At 38.8% G+C, this 20,112-nt stretch overlaps 1 protein-coding gene across 6 annotated transcripts in view; it reads right to left on the bottom strand.

Annotated features, from left to right (window-relative positions):
* The window catches only part of rptor (regulatory associated protein of MTOR, complex 1), a 167,114-nt gene that overhangs the window by 131,348 nt on the left and 15,654 nt on the right, over positions 1-20,112 (bottom strand). For all 6 annotated transcript variants that reach the window (XM_086033595.1, XM_086033597.1, XM_086033596.1 and 3 more), the window contains exons 3-4: positions 13,084-13,186; positions 4,333-4,415 (exon numbers count right to left, since the gene is read on the bottom strand). In XM_086033595.1, coding sequence (XP_085889721.1) covers positions 4,333-4,415; positions 13,084-13,186 — 186 coding nt within the window. The remainder of the gene's footprint in view (positions 1-4,332; positions 4,416-13,083; positions 13,187-20,112) is intronic.

Raw genomic sequence — 20,112 nt, 5'->3', positions numbered from 1 at the left:
AATTGCCAAAGACAATTTTTCACAATATATGATGTCCATTTCAATGTTTTGCAGCCAGAGCGGTCCAGTAACACTGGATAGTGTTGTGTGTTTCTGTGGATGCCGCACCACAGGGGTCACCAGCCTTTTTGAAGCAGATACCTACTTCTTGGATACCAATAAATGTGAAGTGCTACTAGTTTGATACCCACTTGAAATGACATATCTGCCCAAATTACGGTTCATTATATGTTACTATTAATAATTAATTATATTTATCTATGTGAAGACACTGATCATATAAATTGTTTCTCACAATAAATCTAAAAATATATTCGGTATAACTCGGTAAGAAACATACCAATATACAACAATTTTTCAATCAATCTTTGCAAGTGTGTACATCTCCAAATGATCACTTTTTATTAATATTCCTAGTTGATCACAATGTCCCTTCACTAGTAAGCTGTTGTTAGAGTAAGCCAATGTGGTCCTTGGGAGCTAGATGGTGCCCACAGGCATCAGTTGATCTCTGCCATAGAGCCTTTAGCTTGGACTGGGAACATCTTCACAAATGATCTTTATAATACACAAACCTGAAACTACGAGACAGAGGGCATGTTACAACAAGGTTGAATCTATTAATGTGACAACCTCAATAACAAACTGATGTGACAAACAAACACCGTTGCCAAGCTTTACAGAAGGAGGTCAGGAGAAAATATTCGCTTAACTGGATTTAAGATGTGTGTTTTCAAATTCAATTCAAATTTAAAAACAGCAAATACATCTCAGCTCAACAGGTTGGGTTTGCTTATTATGTTTTCGCCACCCTCAGGGTACATTTTCACATAAGAAGCACAGAAAATATGTTCATACCACTAAACACTGCAACTCACTTTGACAACTTTTCTGAAAAATGAATGTTGTCCGACAACTATGACTGAGCCACTGAGAGGTGGAGGTGGAGGTCTCACTGGTAAGAACAGACCAGGGGTCTCACTTATCAAAGAGTGCGTGAATTCAAACTAAAAGTGTACGTACGCACAAAATCCGAAAATGGCGCACGAAAAAAATCCGATTTATCAAACCGTGCGTACGTAAACGCACCTGTAGGACATTTTCCCTTGATAAGTCACTGAATTTGGGAGCTCGAATGTACCGCCCTCTACATGGCCAAATCTATCCATATATGGTCAGTGCAAAAGCAGTACATGAAAACGAATGAGCCATGTTGGCCAATGCTTTGAAAGATGAATTATGACGACAAGGCTTTTTCAGTGGGGTGAAAACAAGGAAGGGAATCTTGTTTGGTGGCCTAAGTTGGCATCGTACAAAAAATATCAACAAACACGACCGGCAGGACAGAGGGAAAAACAAAGTGCTCGGACTTGATTATACAATTGCGATGGTGCGACCCATCGAGACTTAATTGCTGCTCCATCGTTATGGATGGCAGGCGAAGGTGTGCGCTCAGACAGAGGGACAACTAGGGAATGCAAATGTTGCTGCACTGAAAAAAGTAGCCTTTTCAATTTATGTAATGTAAAATGTGATAAACTTGTGTATATTACAGTAAAATCGACAAAAAATAGAGAAAAAAATGCTGGCTGCTTCTTTGGTGGCCGGAATGTTTTAGCTCAGCAATCCGTGCAATTTGGTTCCCAGCCAGTGACTCGCACCTGAGTGCGGCTTCGAACCCCAAGCGCGACCCAGCGAGTGTAGTCGCGCTGCGGGTGGACTGCGCAGCAACACCATCAGCTACTGAAAAAAAATTCTATTGGATCTATTTAATTCGGACATGTACATCGGTTGCATGTGAAAAACTTGTGTAAAACGAACATATTGCATCGTCTTCCAAAGACACGACATCAAATGTAGCTTAATTATCTCCCTTTTTATTATTCTAACGCGGCTACTGCGGTAAGTGTGGGCCGTAGCCGACGCCAACTACAGTGAAAAAACAGAACACCGTCATAAGAACACACGGATCTCTCTTCCTTCTCGCCTTCCGCTAACTCCTCCCTCACTCGCACACATCTCCCATCCAGCGAGTCACGCAATGAAATTCAGGACCCTCGGGAACAACAAAACTCAGCTAAACACAAATGTCATCACAACACAACTAACCCAATTCGTTACACTTATTTACGGAAATATTTTGAGTAGACAATTCCGTCAATCATTTGTATTCATGTGCAACCGCCCGAATTAAGTAAATCCAAAGCCTCCCCGTTGATTTTTTTTTGTGTGTGACGTATTGTCGCAACTTGAGTCATCAATGCCTACGATCAAGAAATTGAAGCACTGTTCAGTCTTTCATTGACAATATACAATTAGTGCAAGAGCGACGATAAAATAATGGAGTGGTTTTGTGTCCTTTGTTTATTCCTCTAGAGTTACGAGATAGGAGGGTTAATCGAAGGAAGCTTCTCAGCCCCCCCTCACCCCGCGCCATACCACACCGAGCCAATACATGATTTTGCAATCAAAACACTTCATTTACCCCAGTAGGGCACTATAAAAAGCATGGGCAGCATCTTTATAAAAGGACAAACAAAACAAAGAACAAAGTTGCACATAAGGTGCAAAATCTATAAATATAATCCGTGCAATGTACATTTGATTCTAAGTGAAACTGGACGCGTGTCAGAGGCATGATCTTCAATTCACCACCTCACCGACGGCATCGCTGAATTTTCTTGTCCCCAAAATGTGCGTACGGATGGGTTAAAGCGTCCGTACATGTGCGCACTTTTTCCCCTCAATTTTTGGGGGAGAGGGTCACGTACTTAATGCAGCACATTGCGTACGCATCTTTCACGCCTGTTTTGTGCGCACGCAGCTTTGATAAGTCCGGCCGCTGTACACTTGCGCAATTTTTCCCGTCAAGTTTTTTTTTTTTTGATAGGTCACATACTTTGCAAAGGAAGTTGCGTACACATCTTTCAGGCCCCGTTTTGTGCGTATGCAGCGTTGATAAGTGAGGCCCCTGGGCTTGAAACAGAGGCTACTCTGTCATCCACCACATTGCCATGCATTATGGCACTGTTTTTCTTTGTGTCCTCCTCGTTGTCCAATGGGCGTCAATTGTCCAGAAGTGAGTTTGCACACCTTACGTCTTGTTGGACACAACATGTCTGTACCCGTGTGTTGAAAATGTTGCCATGAAATTGAAATTCCAATGGGCGTCAATTGTCCAGAAGTGAGTTTGCACACCTTACGTCTTGTTGGACACAACATGTCTGTACCCGTGTGTTGAAAATGTTGCCATGAAATCGAAATATCAATAGAGAGGTTGTATTTTCAGCACTTATGTATTTTTCCATGCTAAACTAATGAATTCCTACTAATCAAGCCACACATTTACAATTAATGAAGCCTCCCTTTATTCATCAAAAAACTAAACAGTACTAATTACTAATCCAGTAAAATCGGTAACAGTTGCCTAGTAATATCTGATTTGATCAGATTTTTTTGGGGGGGGTCTGTGTATCAAGACCAAATTCACACAATTTGCTTTATTTAAATTGCTAAGCACCCTTTCAGGGAGGAAAACACTTTTTTAATATTGGTTTCCATCAATAGTTAAAACTGTTAAATCAAGTAACCCAGGTTGTTTGATGATGGTGCATTAAAAACAGCGTGTCCTGTGACAACGTCTTCTTTTCAACACAACTAAGTGAATGGATTCCACATGAGACGTCAAACATGCCATTTGCCTTAATTTGGCAGTTGACTGGGATAGAAAACAGAATTCTTAATTTTGTCAAAATTGGAGGGATCTCAGTATTGTATCAGTATCTAAAATAGATGAAAAGAATAAATATAACATGCATACCAAAGCATGTTCCAATGTTTTGCATATCGTCGCTGTCCTGTGAAAAACACTTATGTCCAATTTTGGAAACTTTTTTTAATCCGCACTTTAATGGGATGTCTTTAACGCGGAAATTTGTTTCATGTAAAAATAAGAAAATGAAAAAAAATGGAGATACGTGTTTTTCATATGACAGCGACGATATGAATAATTGATGTTGGACGCAGTGGACATAAGAAGATGAATTCCCACTGATAGTACACCATGGATTCAATGATAAAATGGTCAAAGAACAAAAAGACTTGGGGAAGACAGCAAAAATATGTTACTTTTAAAAGATATTAGAAAACACAAAACTGGTAAATACACACTGTGTGGTAACGAGCAATATAAGTGGCCTGGAATTAAATGAACTGAATTGTATTCAAACATTATAGGACTTAAGTCTATTAATATCTTTTTGTGGTCCCTGAAGGAAATGAATAGATACGGAAGAAATGAAAAGGGCTATTTAACATTCTTGACTCACTCACCCGTGGCTGCCAGTTTTCATATTGCTTCTGCAGGTTGGCCCCAATGGTCTCCAGGGCTTTCTGTGGACTCATCGACAGAGGATCTGACAAACACAGTTCATAACACCTTTAGCTTATACACTTTTTCCAAAACAAAATATTATATTTTTTAAATCATTTGTGAGGATGAACGGTTCAGATACTGGCTGGCAGGATGGATAGATGCCAAACACTACTATCATGGTTTACAATGACTTCCCTAAGTATCATCATAGCTTGCATTTCCAATGACCAAAATAAACAATGATTAAATTAAAAAAAAATTTAAAAAGCATAAACTTTCTAATCCAAAGAGAACGGCAAACAGTACAAAACAAAATCTTGCGACATGGAGGCAAACTTGGCTATTCATAACTTATTCTGTGCAAAAGACATCACACGGATCGGCAAAGAAATGAACTACATGTACGTATAGGCTGCAATAGTTGGGGAAAAATAAATGACGAAAAAAAGGTGCAATTGGAAGCTTTACACTTATATTGAACTAAGTATTGACGAACGTAAAGCAATAAGGAATTAGGAATAATACAATATTGATTGGGAGAGATCAAATCACACATTAGGCAGAGAAAAATGTACTGTCAACTTTGCAGAGAATTTTGATATGCTTTATGCAACAACAACAATAAACTCTTCAATATTATGATGAATGAAGGCTGTTGGAGAGAAACGAAAAGAGGTGCATCTTAGTTGGCAGACTGTTAAAACAGCTCTTCTAATTTTCGCCGTGTACTTTTCCATCTGTTTTGCATTTCATGTTTGTTGTGCATCGTGCTAACCCATTTTGAACAGTTTTTAGCATTTCTGGCCGTGATATTCTTTTGGCAGAGAGGATCAGTGCTTGTGCTCCCCTTCACCAACAGCTTTTCAACAGCGCCGTTCCTTTCTACCTTATTTTACAATTTCACCCATTTTTGTGTCATGCTGTGCTGTTTGCACTACTTTAGTCTTTGGCCATGGTATTTTATTGAGCGGAGAATATCGGCGCTATCGGCGCATTGTGGACAGTTTGTCCACAATGCTACACCACGAGGAGCTTTGTCCTAAATGGAGCCAGCTGATGTCCATTTGGAGAAGAATGCATCACAGAGATACTACGGGGGACAAGAGCGAGCACTGAAATTAAGTGAAGCAGGAGAAACAAATGTGAATGTATGTTATCTGTCAATGGACGAACTATCAGCTGATAGTAGGGCTTTCACAAACAAATCTTTTTAGAATCAATTATCCTATCAATTATTCCATCGGTTACTCGAGCAACATGACCCACACCCTTTCCCCCCCCCACACACACACGCCCACTTGACTATTTCTTTTTCTCTGTAAATAGTTTGCCAGTGCTGTGCACACATCTACAACTAACACTTAAAGGGGAAGTCAACCCAAACATTTTTTTTTCAAGAATATGCAGGCCCACTAGTTGAAACAAGGCATTCTGACAAATTTTGCCTTTGGAAGCACGAACAGTAGGATATATAGAATATGTGTGCGCACGACACATAGTCCCTCCTGCTGACGAAGCTGCGGCAGCTTGGCCTCACTGGCTGGTCCTCTCCGTCAGCCCCTCCGCTCGCTCCAGGCTGGCAAGCGTGGGCCGTGCCACCAAATTCAAACGATGCCCAACCCTAGTTATTATTAAGATAAAATAAGATAAGATAAGAAGGGTTTTATTGATCCCACAGTGTGGACATTTTCAGCTTTACAGCAGCTTATTAAATAAATCAGGGGTCGGCAAACTGGAGGCTTCGGAGCCGCATCCGGCTCTTTTATCCTTATGTTGCAGCTCTGCATGGCTTGGGAAAATAAATAAGTGTCCGATACAAGTGTATGTTATTTGTCTCAAAACCATGTATCATGTCTTCTTAAGTCAAAGTTTTTGGCCACTTTCATATGGGCCCTAGATCGGATATGTATCAGATTTTTTAGAATGCGACCACAGTCTGAACTGTGCCAGGTCGCTTACATCCGACATTGATGTTAATTGAGCCCAAAATGCACTCCGTGTGGGCGGAGGGAAAGTGCTGGCAGCTGGGAGATCAAATCTGCACAGTTGTTTTGAATAACAGTATTGACTTTTTACTAGGGATGTTCCAATCAGGTTTTATGACACCGATACCGATGCCGATCATGCATGAGTGAGATCGGCCGATACCGATTCCGATCACATGGAATATCTGTATATGTTTCCATTTACTTATGGTGACTGCTATTATGCAATATTATTTGAAAAAAAAACAGCCATATTATTGCCGTAATTTTGACAAAAATCTATATATATTTTCAAAAGCATAAAGAAATAAAAAAACGTTGCTGGCACAATACGACAATTAATCAAAGATAACTGAAAAACTAAAATTTACCAGCTTTTAGTCAAACAGTTTTTAACAGATCAAAATAATCAGCAGTCTCAAAAGACTTACTTATGCAAAAAGTCCAATAAATAACATGCCACCTAAACGTTGCATGGTTCCGAATATAATCAAAGTAGAAAAATAGTCACATGCAGTATTCATTTGAATAAATGAGTTGCAACGACTCAAGAACTTGTTTTTTTATCTTGTGCATAGACAAACTACCTTGTGCATTTGTCAACGAGACAAAAAGTCACTGTTAATCTTTTTGTGAATTATAAAATGATATAGTGGGTCTGCTGCCCACAAATGACCTACAATGCGTCTCCCTGTGGCAATAATGCCACTTATACTGCGCTGTGTCCGCCTTGACTATTCAATGCAGTGAGCCTCGTAAACTCACCATAGTCTCCCAATTGCTTGTTCTTCACATTTCGAATTAAGTTGGTTGTGTTGAAACTTTTGGTCATGTTCGCCCGCGAGGTACCTTTTCATGGCATATACAGTATTACAAGTAGGGGTGGGCGGGTCGATCCAAATATCGATAAAGCAATAAATTGGATCGGATCGATACTATTGTCCTGGGATCGATACTTCGCTCAAAGTGCCGCTTCTCCCCCTTGTATTGTTTACTCTATTTGCACTTTCTGACTTTATTTTCAAAATATTGTGCAATGGAAGGTATTATAGCTATCAATTTGACATATATTTGATATTTTCACAATTATATATTTGTATTTTCGTTACATTGCTGCTTTTTTTTTGGTTTGACTCTCTTGACTTTTGTTCTGAAACAGCCGTAGAAGCTGCGCCTCCACAGAGGGGACGCAACACAGCTGTAGGCTGCAAAGAATTAGCTGTGGGTGATCGGATGTTTTGATCGGCAATAAAAGGCTTTGATAGAATGTTCTGATCACGTAATTTTTCACGAAAATCGGCCGATCATGATCGGTGCCCAATCGATCGGAGCATCCCTACTTTATACAGTATGTGACTTTAATTTAATCCCACTTGAAACATGAAGCATGAAGTGGACATTTATTGTGATGGTAGTAATTCAGCCACGGCTCAGATCGGCTCATTTGTTACACGTGGTGATGATGTGATGTCATCTTCCAGCGTTATCTTTTCTGTGGAAACCAGGACGAAATGGCTCCTTGAGTCTTAAAGGTTGCCGACCCCTGATTTAATAAATAGTGTTATTATATATTTCCTAACTCTATTTTTTCCTATGAAGAACCCAGAGAAGGTTATTTGGTTATTATTAATTTAACAAATAGTGCTATAATAATTTACTTCCTGACTTTCTGTGACAATCCGAGAGAGGGTTATTTGGTTATTATTTATTTCATAAATAGTGTTATTTATATAATTAATAGTGTTATTATTTATTTCCTGACTTTTTTCTGTGAAGATCCCAGAAAGGGACATTAATAGAGACTTGCTCAAAATCTTAACACCAGTTGAAAAATGTATAGAATTTATCTTTTGGACAGATTGGGCACATTTGGATCTTAATGAGGTTTTAAGTAGAGCTACAGTATGCAAACACAAGAAGGGGCAAAGTGACAAAAAGCACTTTGAAAAAGTAATTTATTGAAAACAACAATCAAACTGAAATAGGCTGTTTATCAGCTGATCAAAAGTTTAAGACTATCGTATCGCTCAAAAAAAAAAAAAAAAAAAAAAACTCCCCAAACCAGAACAAAAAAAATGTTCTCAGTAGGACTCAGTAATGAGTAGCTCCACCATTCCTGTGAATCACTTCATTTGGCCATGCTAGATGCGAGTTTCCAGGAAGCTAGTGTGAACATTGCTCCAAGTTGTGAAGATGGCTTCACGAAGAGAAGCGACTGTCTGGGACTGATAGCCATTTTCATAAACTTCTGTTTTCTTCGTGTTAAACTTATATTGGATGTTTATCAGCAATGCATTTAAATAGCGGTCACTTACCGTATACACCGATTTTTGCTATTTGTTGGCCGGCATCCGTCCCTATCCCCAGGGAATAGCAGGGGATGCATGCATGGCACCAGACTACTCCCAACAGGCCAGCACACGCACAGCTGTTATTTACTTTTATGGTATTTCTTTTTTTATTTTAGTATATTCCTATATTAGTTTGTAATTTATTTTACTGGTTGTTTTTTCAACTGACATACAAAGTTGAATTTTCATGGATTCAAGGAAATGTTTATTGTCATACCAACACACATCCACATGATATTCCATAAAATATGATACCCGAGGTTTCAGGTTATCCCAGTAAGTTCAACGACTTGTGAAAATAAAAATACAGTACAACAATATAAGATAAAATAACAATGATAAAGAGATGAGAGAGATGCTTATATGTGGTTTGAATGTGTGCGAAGATGCAATGCAGCAAAAGTGTGGATGCAGAAAAATGAAAATGAAAAAATATTGAATTTCACATGGTATTTACAAGGTATTTGACAAAAACAAGAGAGGTCTGTTTAGAGGTGGGCATTCTGTTAGTACTGACGCTGACGGAAGGTCCATCAGTCCTTTACTGACGAACGCCCGTTTTGCTGATGATAAGGAGAAACTTAAAAAAATAAATAAATAAAATTACAGACTAAGCACTGACGGAAGTGGGTTTTCGTCATCAGTGTAATAGCCACCAACCAAGTACCAACGGAACTCTCATTCCATCACTGCCCGATGCCCGGACTGCATTGACTATATATATGGAAACTCTTTGCGCTTCCTGTGCATGTAGCGGTATGCACTAAAGAGCTGTAATCAGCCAAATAACTAAGAGAAGAAGGAAAAGATGGAGGAGAAGACAGAAGGAGGAGAAGACAAAGACTCACGTTTGGTCTGACAGATCATGGCTACATTGGATTGGATTCAAATCTTGACCACAATGCGGAGTGGTAAACCATTTTATATTTCACATTAAAACTTTTGGGCGTTTTAGGGGTTAAAACAGCGAGAGGTAACCACCAGCGTGCTCCCGCTGTACTTAACAGTTTAATAGATTAAGTTGGCAAATAAGTATTTGAGGCTTTGTAAAGCTCTTGGGGAAGCCACCGTATGTTTGTTCTCCCGGTGCCTGCGCGGGTTTTCTCCATGTACTCCGGTTTACTCCAATATTCTAAAAACGTGCATAGTAGGCGAATTGAACACACTCATTTGTCCGTAAGTGTGAATGTGAGTGTGAATGGTTGTTTCCAGAGCTGGACATTTTACTAAAAATTCCAGGTTCGTTTATCGCCTTCCGCCTGCAGCGTGGGTACCCTTCCGCCTTTTGTCCGGCCGGACAAATTAGTAATCGCCCATAGGCCGGTCCGACTATCATTTCAAACATTTGCTTGCGTTTGTGTATCTGTCTATCAATTTCGACCAACTTCCACAAATTTTCTTTTTCAAATCCCAATATCGATTCATAAAACCATAAATCGATCCAAAGTCTTTTCAGTCATGAAACTTCTCGTATGACGCGAGATCTCGTCACCACGTGAGAGTAGCGTATCAAAACAACATGACGGAAACACTGACATCAGTGCCAACAAGATAAAGACATATCTGGAAGTTTTGGGGTTTCACTTTTAAAATCCTATTGTATTCTATAGAATACCAAAACGCAAACAATAACATTTCCAAGATTCAATTCAATGTGTAAATTGGGATGAATTAGTAACTGGACAAAACTTAGATCAGGATTGTTCAATTTTTTCTAATAGACTAAGACAATTTATCAAACAATTCAACCAAAAAATTAAACTAAAAGCCAGAAAGAATAGCCTTCCCTGGATGACCCAATCAATCCTAAAATTGATGAAAGTGAGATCAAGCTCTGATGTTGGCTGTTAGAAAAGGCAATGATAGGCACCAATTTACCTCCTTATAGCGGAAGTCAACCCAAACATATTTTTTCCAAGAATATGTTCCCAGTAGGCCCACTAGTTGAAACAAGGCATTCTGATTAATTTTGCGTGCATTTTGCTGCTTAACTTATATTCCACAAACGTTCTGATGTTGATTGGTTAAAGAAGTCAACCCAAACATATTTTTTCCAAAATATGTTCCGTGCATGGCTCAGCTTCAGAAAACCACTGAGCTGTGGTTGGTCGTTACCTGAGCAACCGCAATGTCATTTTCAGTTGATAGAAGTATCAAAATGGCCAGCCCCCAGAAATGGCTAAAAACGGGTGGGTTAACTCTTATTCCATAAACGCAAAAAATATCAGAATGCCTTGTTTCATATTTCAACATAGTTTTGGAAAAAAATGTTTGGGTTGACTTCCTTTTTAATGTATGCCGATGACTGTGTCTTATTTGGCATTGTTGCAGCCCGACTAATTAATGCAATGGCTCATGTTACACCATGGTTGCAGGAGTGCTGCCTGCAACTAAATGGTCAAAAACTGTATGTACTTTTGTAAAACCAGTGGAGCCTCTCCTAATTCTGAAATACTTGTAGCAGGTCAATCATAGCAGATTGTAACTCAATACAAATATCTCAGGCTTGTGATTGATTCAAAACTTTTGTTTGAATTTCATATCGGCAAAGAATGTAAAACTGTATCTTGCAACTTTTCGTTCAATCCGAAATGAAATGTCAACGAACACATAAAAACGTTTCTTGCATTCAATTTTCAGTCACTTAAATTATTGTATAACAAGTTGGTTTCACGCTACTAAGAGTGCAAAAAAAATAATAATTGGACTTGGAAGTACGGTGCAAACAACCTATTAAAATCATGGACAAGAAAGCGCGGCACTATCATCATTGTGCAAAAAGTACAATCTGTTGAACTGAGACAATTTTCATAATGTTGTAGATTTGAGGCTCGTTTATAAGTTGCTGTATGGCCAAGCCCTAGTAGCCCTAGTCGAATTCATCTGACAAAGAGACATTAGTGAGTGCCTCACTCAGAGGTGACTGCGGAATTCCTCTGCGCAAGAGTGCTTTTAGTCTGTCAACGACATGGTCACTAAGACGTGCTATGGAACAGTATACCAGAGGAGGATAGGAGACCAACCACCTACAAGGCCTTCGTTAAAAATATGAGCACATGGTACAAAAATAACTACAATTGCCAGCACTATAACGTATACCTTCTGTGCTGTCATTGTCTTCATGTGTTTATAGTTTAATTGTGATTTTTATTGAGTGCCTATGATTAATTACTTGGTATAATGTATATTATAAAATGTTTGAAGGACTTAGTGTCTTGATATTTTTATGTATTTTTTGCAAGTATATATATATATATATTTTTTTTCCTTTTTACACATCATGGCCAGCCAGGGAAGTACAGCTGAAAAATAGGCTTTTGGCTAATTCTGGCTTTTTTTAACCATGATTTTTCATGTGTTATGTGAAATTGAACTGTCCCCTTTCAAAATAAATTAATCTAATCAAAAACACAAAGACGGCAATGAACCGGAACTTTGTGGGACAGTCAGGCCTGTGAATGTCATGAGTTTACCGTTTGTTTTTGCCACTTTATTTACACGGCCTGTCCTTTGTTTGGGATTGATATAAATTATGATTTACTGTTTTGATCAGTTCATGTTCAATAAAACATACATGAGTAATGTAAATGTATTGGGTAAATTCTTGATGCAAGTATTCAATTTTTTTTTGGGGGGGGGGGGGGGGCGGTTGGAGCAAGTTTCTACTATTTGCAGCATTGCTTCTTCTGTCAACGCCTTCCATATGAAAGTAAAATTGGTACTGCGTGAAATCCTGAACTGAAACAAAAATCAGTCCAGGTGAATCAAATCCATTATGGAAATCTGAAATCGATACTTATCCCTACTTATTTAATAATTTATTTATTTATTTACTTCATTTGGCACTCTGGTTTGCTTGTGTGTCATGAAGTAATTTCATCTGTCATTCTCTCTCCCATCAATCTAAGTGGGCAGGGACTAGCACTGTTCCAGCCTCAATCAATTTGCTTCATACTGCTTGAACACTTCCAGGAGTTCATCATGGACCATTTTCTAAACAGGCATGAATTTAAAGGTAAATACATCGGTCAGAATGTTTCATGTGCTTACTGGTTTTCCTCATAGATACTCCAAACCACAAAACAAATAAACTCTCTGGCCCACATTGGATGCGATGCTCTGGAACAGGCGTGGATCATGTCAAAAGCCAGGCGCTGTGGTCCGTGTGTGCTTTGGTGTCCAGTGCAGTAGAGGCACGGGAGAATTTTGCCAGAGTTTGCAAATACGCTTTGGTTTATACTAATTAATATATCAGTCGGAGAGAGCAGAAATAACTCACAGGAATATGCATGCTTTATAATGTTCCCTTTTATTTTGTCTTCAACTTAATATGACACAAATGGTATTTCCTTAATTGAAAATTAAAACTCACCTATCCAGCATTCCAATCTGGCGCAGGGGGATGTCTTGACCACATCTGGTGGGTCCACTCCAACATTGAGACACAACACCAGTGCTACACTCACAGTCTTCATCTGTGGAAGAACAATATATAATTAACATATATAAAGGTAGCCAATTGCAACTACAATATTAGACTGGACAGGACACAGATGCTTTATGTCAGAACAATTTAACCCACCAAGGCACACAATAATGTAATCCAAAATGGATACTGAACAATCCTTCACTAAATTATAACCTTTTCAGATATAAAATGTTGTGTCACAATCACCTTGTCGTGGCCTGTCTTAACCACACAGACGAAAGTGACATTTTTAGTAGTACTATACCAATGAGCCAATATTGATAAAAATCAATATTTAAAACTAAGTGTTGGCAACAAATTTCATTGTCTATTTGTTGCGCTGTGCAATTATTACGTCACGCGTATGCTTTTTATTATTATACTCTGATAAAGCGGAAGTCAAGTCAGGGTTTCCCCCAGTGCTTTATAGGATTCGCGGGTCGCCAGGTTGTTCTTACACCTCCTTTTTCCGAAGTCGGCGGAGCACTGAAGAAGACGACAAACCCGCTCCTTCACCCCCAGGCCAAGTCCCAGGAGCCGCGACTCAGTGATGAGGCAGAGCCAGTGCGAGATTTGTCCCGATAAGTTATAAAACAAGTTGGGGCCGACAATCTTAAATAATCAATGTGTTGAATATTTTTTCGCAAAAAATCTTCATTTGTGTGGCGGAAGCCGAGTTCTTCTCTGCAAGTTGACTCCACAAAGTGTGACGTGGGGCAAAGTAACCAACCAAAGAAGCTCTCCGACTGATGAACAAAGAGGCAGCGGTAAATAAAAACAAAAGTAATATCATACCCAATGTTCTTCCATCCAAATGACAGATTCTAATGTTACCGTTATATTTCACTCTGCATTTGCAAAGGCTATACACGAAAATCGTCTTGCCAAGATGATCTCTTTCTTCTAAAAATCCAGAGTGTTTCCACACAAGCAGACGCATTGTTTCGTCTTAAAAATCTACTCCTCTTGGCCACCATGATCAGTGTTGGATGCTTGACGTAAATCCACAGCGCCGGCCGGAGATTATGCGTACAAGCGCATATATATATATATATATATATATATATATATATATATATATATATATATATATATTAATAGTTGATTAAAAATAACTTTCAAACTTGAATAACAATAAAAGGGTATTGGGTATTTTTAGAATAAAATTATTTCATTAATTACAGGGTATATCAATTAAATCAATCAATAATTTCTAAAAAAAAAAAAATATATATATATATATATATATATATATATATATATATATATATGTCAATGTGTGCCCAGCATCGACGCAAACTACATTTTGTGGGAGCGTGATCGATGTGGCTGGATCGTGGGGCAGACACACTGATTAAATACTGTAAATCTATCGTTACACATCAATGCAAAAAAAAAACAACTGTTTTTCTGAGTAATTTTTGGGGGCCTTTGTTTTTCTTTTTTTTGGAATAATTTTTTTCAATCATGAAAACATATTCTGAAAAACTATACTATATATATATATATATATATATATATATATATATATATATATAAAATGAGCAATTCTCACACTTTCACAGATATATTGACATCTCTCCGCCTTGTCTTTTGGGAATATTGGTAATCTATAACTTTTAGCATGCATTTAATAGAATCTAATGATGTTCAAGCATCATTTACAGTTCTCAGAACTATTTTTCACAATACTGCAACACAATACAATTGCATTTTTCCGCACCGGCTACATTTAAAGATTATTTTGATTGATTGGTCAATCATAATATTTTTGAAAATGAATTGTTAATGTCTAAATTGTATTTTTTTTGCCAGATGGGGCCAAGGGGATTGATATTTTTCATTTACACTGTATTTGACTGTTTGCCTTTTCACTATTGAAAAACTGATTTTCATAAAATACTCAGAGGTGAATGCAGATTATTATACTATTGATGAATACAGTCCTTCAGCATTCATTCGTCAGGTAGATAGCCAACATAATAGCAATGCCCTGTTTATTCAACAGTCCTAGTTTACCTAGTGTAATGCATTTTGATCAAGCCTGTCAATCTTTTTTGTTCCCCATCTATCATAATATGTATTTATTTATTTGTTTCTCTGTTTGACCATATCAAAAAGCTAAAGGCTATTCCATAGCCCAGTCTAAAGTGTTTGATTAAGACAAGCCTGCTACGAATTCCTACACAATAGGTTCCCTACAATATGTTTTTACGACATTAGAAGCCTCTGTTGGAACTTCCTTCATAAATTAACCTGAATATTCATCCGTGTTAATTCAATGTAAATGATTATCTTGTACTGTACTAGTAGAAATTACATTAACTGGACCCTGGTTGGGGCGGCACGGTGGTCGAATGGTTAGCACGTCCGCCTCACAGTGCAGAGTTCGAGGGTTCGATCCCGGCCCCGGCCTTCCTGTGTGGAGTTTGCATGTTCTCCCTATGCCTGCGTGGGTTTTCTCCGGGTACTCGGGTTTCCTTCCACATTCCAAAAACATGCCTGGTAGGTTTAGACACTCTTAAATTGACCCTAGGTGTGATTGTGAGTACGGATGTTTGTTTGTCTCTGTTTGCCCTGCGATTGGCTGGCAACCAATTCGGGGTGTACCCCGCCTACTGCCCAAAGACGGCTGGGATAGGCTCCAGCACTCCCCGTGACCCCTGTGAGGATAAGCGGTGTAGATAATGGATGGATGGACCCTTGTGGGAAACAACTAAATGATTCAAGGGAAGCATGTATCCATTAACTTGGATGACTGTACAGCAATTATGATTAATACTAATGTGATTTCATCTTACCCAGAATAGACTGGGCTGCTACTTGTTATATATAAATTCTGAGGATATTTGGAGACCCACATTGGTTACCGTTATGAAAGCCAAGTCTGTTCTTTGACATTTTACCTACAATGTCAGTAACACTTTTTTCTCTCTCTGGATTTGACATTAATATGTCTCTAAAGGCTGCTGTCATTTCAGCTCTTGTATTTTAAAGGGCAAAACTGCCTTGGTGTCTCAGGCTCTTTGTGTCATATATCTTAGAAACAAGATTGCTACAAGATATTAAAGTAGATGTTTAGCTTCAGTTACAGTGTAGATAGAAGTCTTCTTTGCTTATACACTATAAGAAATCAAGAAGCGGTAGACAGTAACAGTTACTTGTTTTGACAAAGCAGAAGGAAAAAATTGGGGAATCACTTAATTTGAGAAAAGAAAAATTGAATCAAGAAAAAAAAAACGAACACACCACTAGTACGTTGTTGCACCACCTCTGGCTCAGCTCCCAGTCTAAGAAGCATGGACTTAATGAGTGATAAACAGTACTCTTCATCAATTTGACTCCACTTTCTCGGATTGCTTTTGCCAGATTTTCTTTGTCGGTTGGATGGAGCCTGTTTTGCAACTTCCAGACAAACTGGATTGAGACCGTCGGTCGGACAAAAATTCTGACAAAAATCCCAAACAGATCTGTTTTGTTGCACAATTGTCGGAGGTGAGCCCCCCAGCCCTAATGCATTTAAATGGCGGGCAATTCTATGTAAATTTTTGCTATTTATTTACGGGCCAGACCAGTCCCTATCCTTTGAAAATAGAAATAGTGGACTATAATTACATTTCCATTCATTCAAATGGGGCACGATGATTTGAGATACGAAAGCTTTGAGCTGAAATGTGGTCACAGGTTCACATACTCTTTCCTGTTTACTGCTGGTGTCCAAACAAATGCAAGAGGACATTGCATGTGACAGCTAATATACTGTAAAGCCTGCATACAATAATTGACAGCTGTCCTACACTCACTGCAGCGGTCTCAGAGGGACCTTCCAGCCGTCCTCTTTTGCTGCCTTTCAAGAGTACCATCCCACGCAGTCCCCAGCTGAGCCGTAATCAATGGCCTTAGATTATTGCATTTGTGAGCATTGCAATAAATAGAAGTTATTACCGCATTCAATGTCAGCCATTGGCACAGATCACAACCCTATTGTACCAGCAATTTTATAGGATTTTGACTGATATTTCAAGATCCATGATTATTTACACATTGAATCTACCTTTTTCCGCTCTCTAGTAATCAAAAGTTGAACATGGGTACGTTCTAACAAATTCAGCCACTTTGCCCAAAAACAGGAGGAAAATTGCTTTTTGTGTAAACAAACATATTAAGCTGAACAGTGACTTTAGTACTAATATTTTTACTTTCGTGACACCTCTAACATCTGAACAGTGGTTTGATTCTACAAACCAGCTAAAACATTTTGGAACTGCTTTTGAACTAGCGAGCACATTCAATCAAAATGCCGAAAAAATGTACGGAATAGGGGAGAAATACCGGACAGTATACATAGCATTTCAACTGATGCTACATTTGCTAAGTGCAAAGCCAGCAGATGATTAGCAAATGTGGTGTATGTCATTAAAGAAATGTGTTACCTTAAAGGGGAAGTCTACCCAAAAATATTTTTTTCATATTTTCTATGCAAGCCCACTAGGTGAAACAAGGCATTCTGATAAATATTGTTTGTTTAATAGTCAAATTGTCTTTTTATCATACAATTTTAATTACTTATTTAACAAAACCGACTGGACTTTAGACTTTAACCGTTTAAATTATTCATGCATTTTAAGAGCGTTTAGGATGTATCTTATGTTTCTTTATGTGGGTTACAATAATATGTGAAATGATATAGAAGTAATTGTCATGGCTTGTTAGTGCTGACTTGTATTTATGTTTTGTCTCCCTCTGCAGGGTTTTCGCGCTCAAGCGCCCCCAGAGGGGGCGTCTGCAGGGTTTTAGCGCTAAAGCGCCCCCAGAGGGAAGCAAAACATCATAAATACAAGTCAAGACTAACAGGCCATGACAGTAATAATGTGTTAATAATTTCACACATAAGTCACTCCAGAGTATAAGTCGCACCCCCGGCCAAACTACGAAAATAAAACGTGACTTATAGTCCGGAAAATACGGTGTGTATGTGTGTCTATATATATATATATATATATATATATATACCCAATTATTCGAATTATTCAAAATTGCAGTAGGATATCCGAATACCAAAATATCTGATGGATACAGCCCTAATCAATAGCATGAAACTGGGTGGGCTGGCAGTGACCGAGCTAATGCCATGCGATCGACCGACACCTCTTCATACTGGTCGATCGCGAATGACGCTGTAGGCACCCTTGGTGTAGATTAATAATGCCCAAATCAACAAAGGTTTACATACTGTACCGTATCTTTTCAGATCAAGGTCCAAGTTCAGAGACCAACTCTGCACCAGTGTTATACTGTGTTATATTATATACACTGCAAGTGCTTGGCAGAAACGAGGTACGAAAACAAACTATGACACAAAGGCTTTCTAATTTGCAGGACAGAAACCACAAACTTTGAAACGGTCGACACAAGGAGTGCTCAATACGTCGATCGATCGCAAAGGTAGTATTGGTAGATCGCATGACATTTATAATGGCTGCCCTCTGTATTTTGAAATACGATGCTTTTATTTTGCAAAAGTCAGACCGGAAGTTGTGTCTTACAGAATCTCCGTACGCTTTATGCAGACACTGAGAAGAACTTGTCGTCGCGCCATTCACCGTGCATGTTGTTTACTTTTTTCTCGTCATTCCTTGTGGTTTTGTCAAAGCCAAGTGAATATACAAAGGTAATATAACAAGTTTGTAGAAGCATCACATTTTTGACAGTAATGATTATCTCTGGGAGAAGACCACTGTTGGTTGAAAGCAGGCCAAAGTGGTCAGTACTATTTTGCATTGTCTATCGTGATTAGCTTTGACGCTAAGCAAAGCTATCTTTCTCATAAATGTAATATGTTGTATGTCTGAACTTTTAGTTCTATGGTGTGTTGGCGTTTTACGGCGTTTTGCTGAGCAATGAACATTTGTAAAAGGAACTGGAGTCTCGCATCCAATCAAGGGCGGTGGAACAACAACAACAAAAAATAAATGTTCGTAGCTAATTATGTTGTGTTGTGCAACATTGGCTCATGCGGTTATGCAAGGTAGATCAACATACATTGTAAATAAATAAAGAATTGTCAATATATTTGAAAATAAATATACTGTATGTGGAGTCACTGATAGTGTAGTGGTACACACGCCTGAGTTATGTGCAGGCAGTGTGGGATCGATACCCGCTCAGTGACGGTGTCTGTGTGTGCCCTGCGACTGGCTGGCGACCAGTTCGGGGTGTAGTCTGCCTTCGCCCGTTGACGGCTGGCTCCAGCACCTCCCCGCGACCCTGTGTAGGATAAGCGGTTTGGAAGATGACACATGACACATATACTGTATATTTTGCATTTTTGTAGTGTGTAGGTCCTACCCACTAACCACAATATGCAAAAGATACTCTACCCGGAGGGTGGATCATTTTGACTTGGTCATTATTTAAGTAACTCGCATGCTGAAAAACTGTGAGCATCTGAAAGCATTAAAGATTAGAAACACTGAGTACCCGGTAATCTTTTGTGAATGATTAGTTTTGCAAACAACAACGTTTCACTGTTTTTTTCCAAGCCAACCATGAGCTGAAACTATAGCCCTGACTTCCTCCTATAGCTGAAACATTAAAGTGATCACATTGCAAGCTCAGTGACCGCAGAAATAATCACAAGGCACATGGAGTTCAAGATATAAAAGAGCATAACTGCAAACATACACACAACCACACAACCACACACACACACACACACACACATCTCATAACATTGCTGTCGGCCCGACAGTTGGAAGGACCAATAGGTAAAGCAATTGTGCAGCCGGCCACTTCACCTTCATGCAGTGAAAACAATGCATATCATGTTTGTGCACACATGCCTGCAACAGCAGAATCTGAATGCCATTTACAGCCCACACATAGGCCTTTCCCTGCACTCTCACTCAATATCACCTAAAGCAATTACAAGGC

The sequence above is a fragment of the Filicampus tigris genome, chromosome 6 (assembly GCF_054856515.1).
Source record: "Filicampus tigris isolate MCC_2025a chromosome 6, RoL_Ftig_1.0, whole genome shotgun sequence".
Taxonomy (NCBI): Eukaryota; Metazoa; Chordata; class Actinopteri; order Syngnathiformes; family Syngnathidae; genus Filicampus; species Filicampus tigris.
The sequence above is the reverse complement of the archived record's forward strand: the minus strand, read 5'-3'. Positions and strand labels throughout refer to the sequence as shown.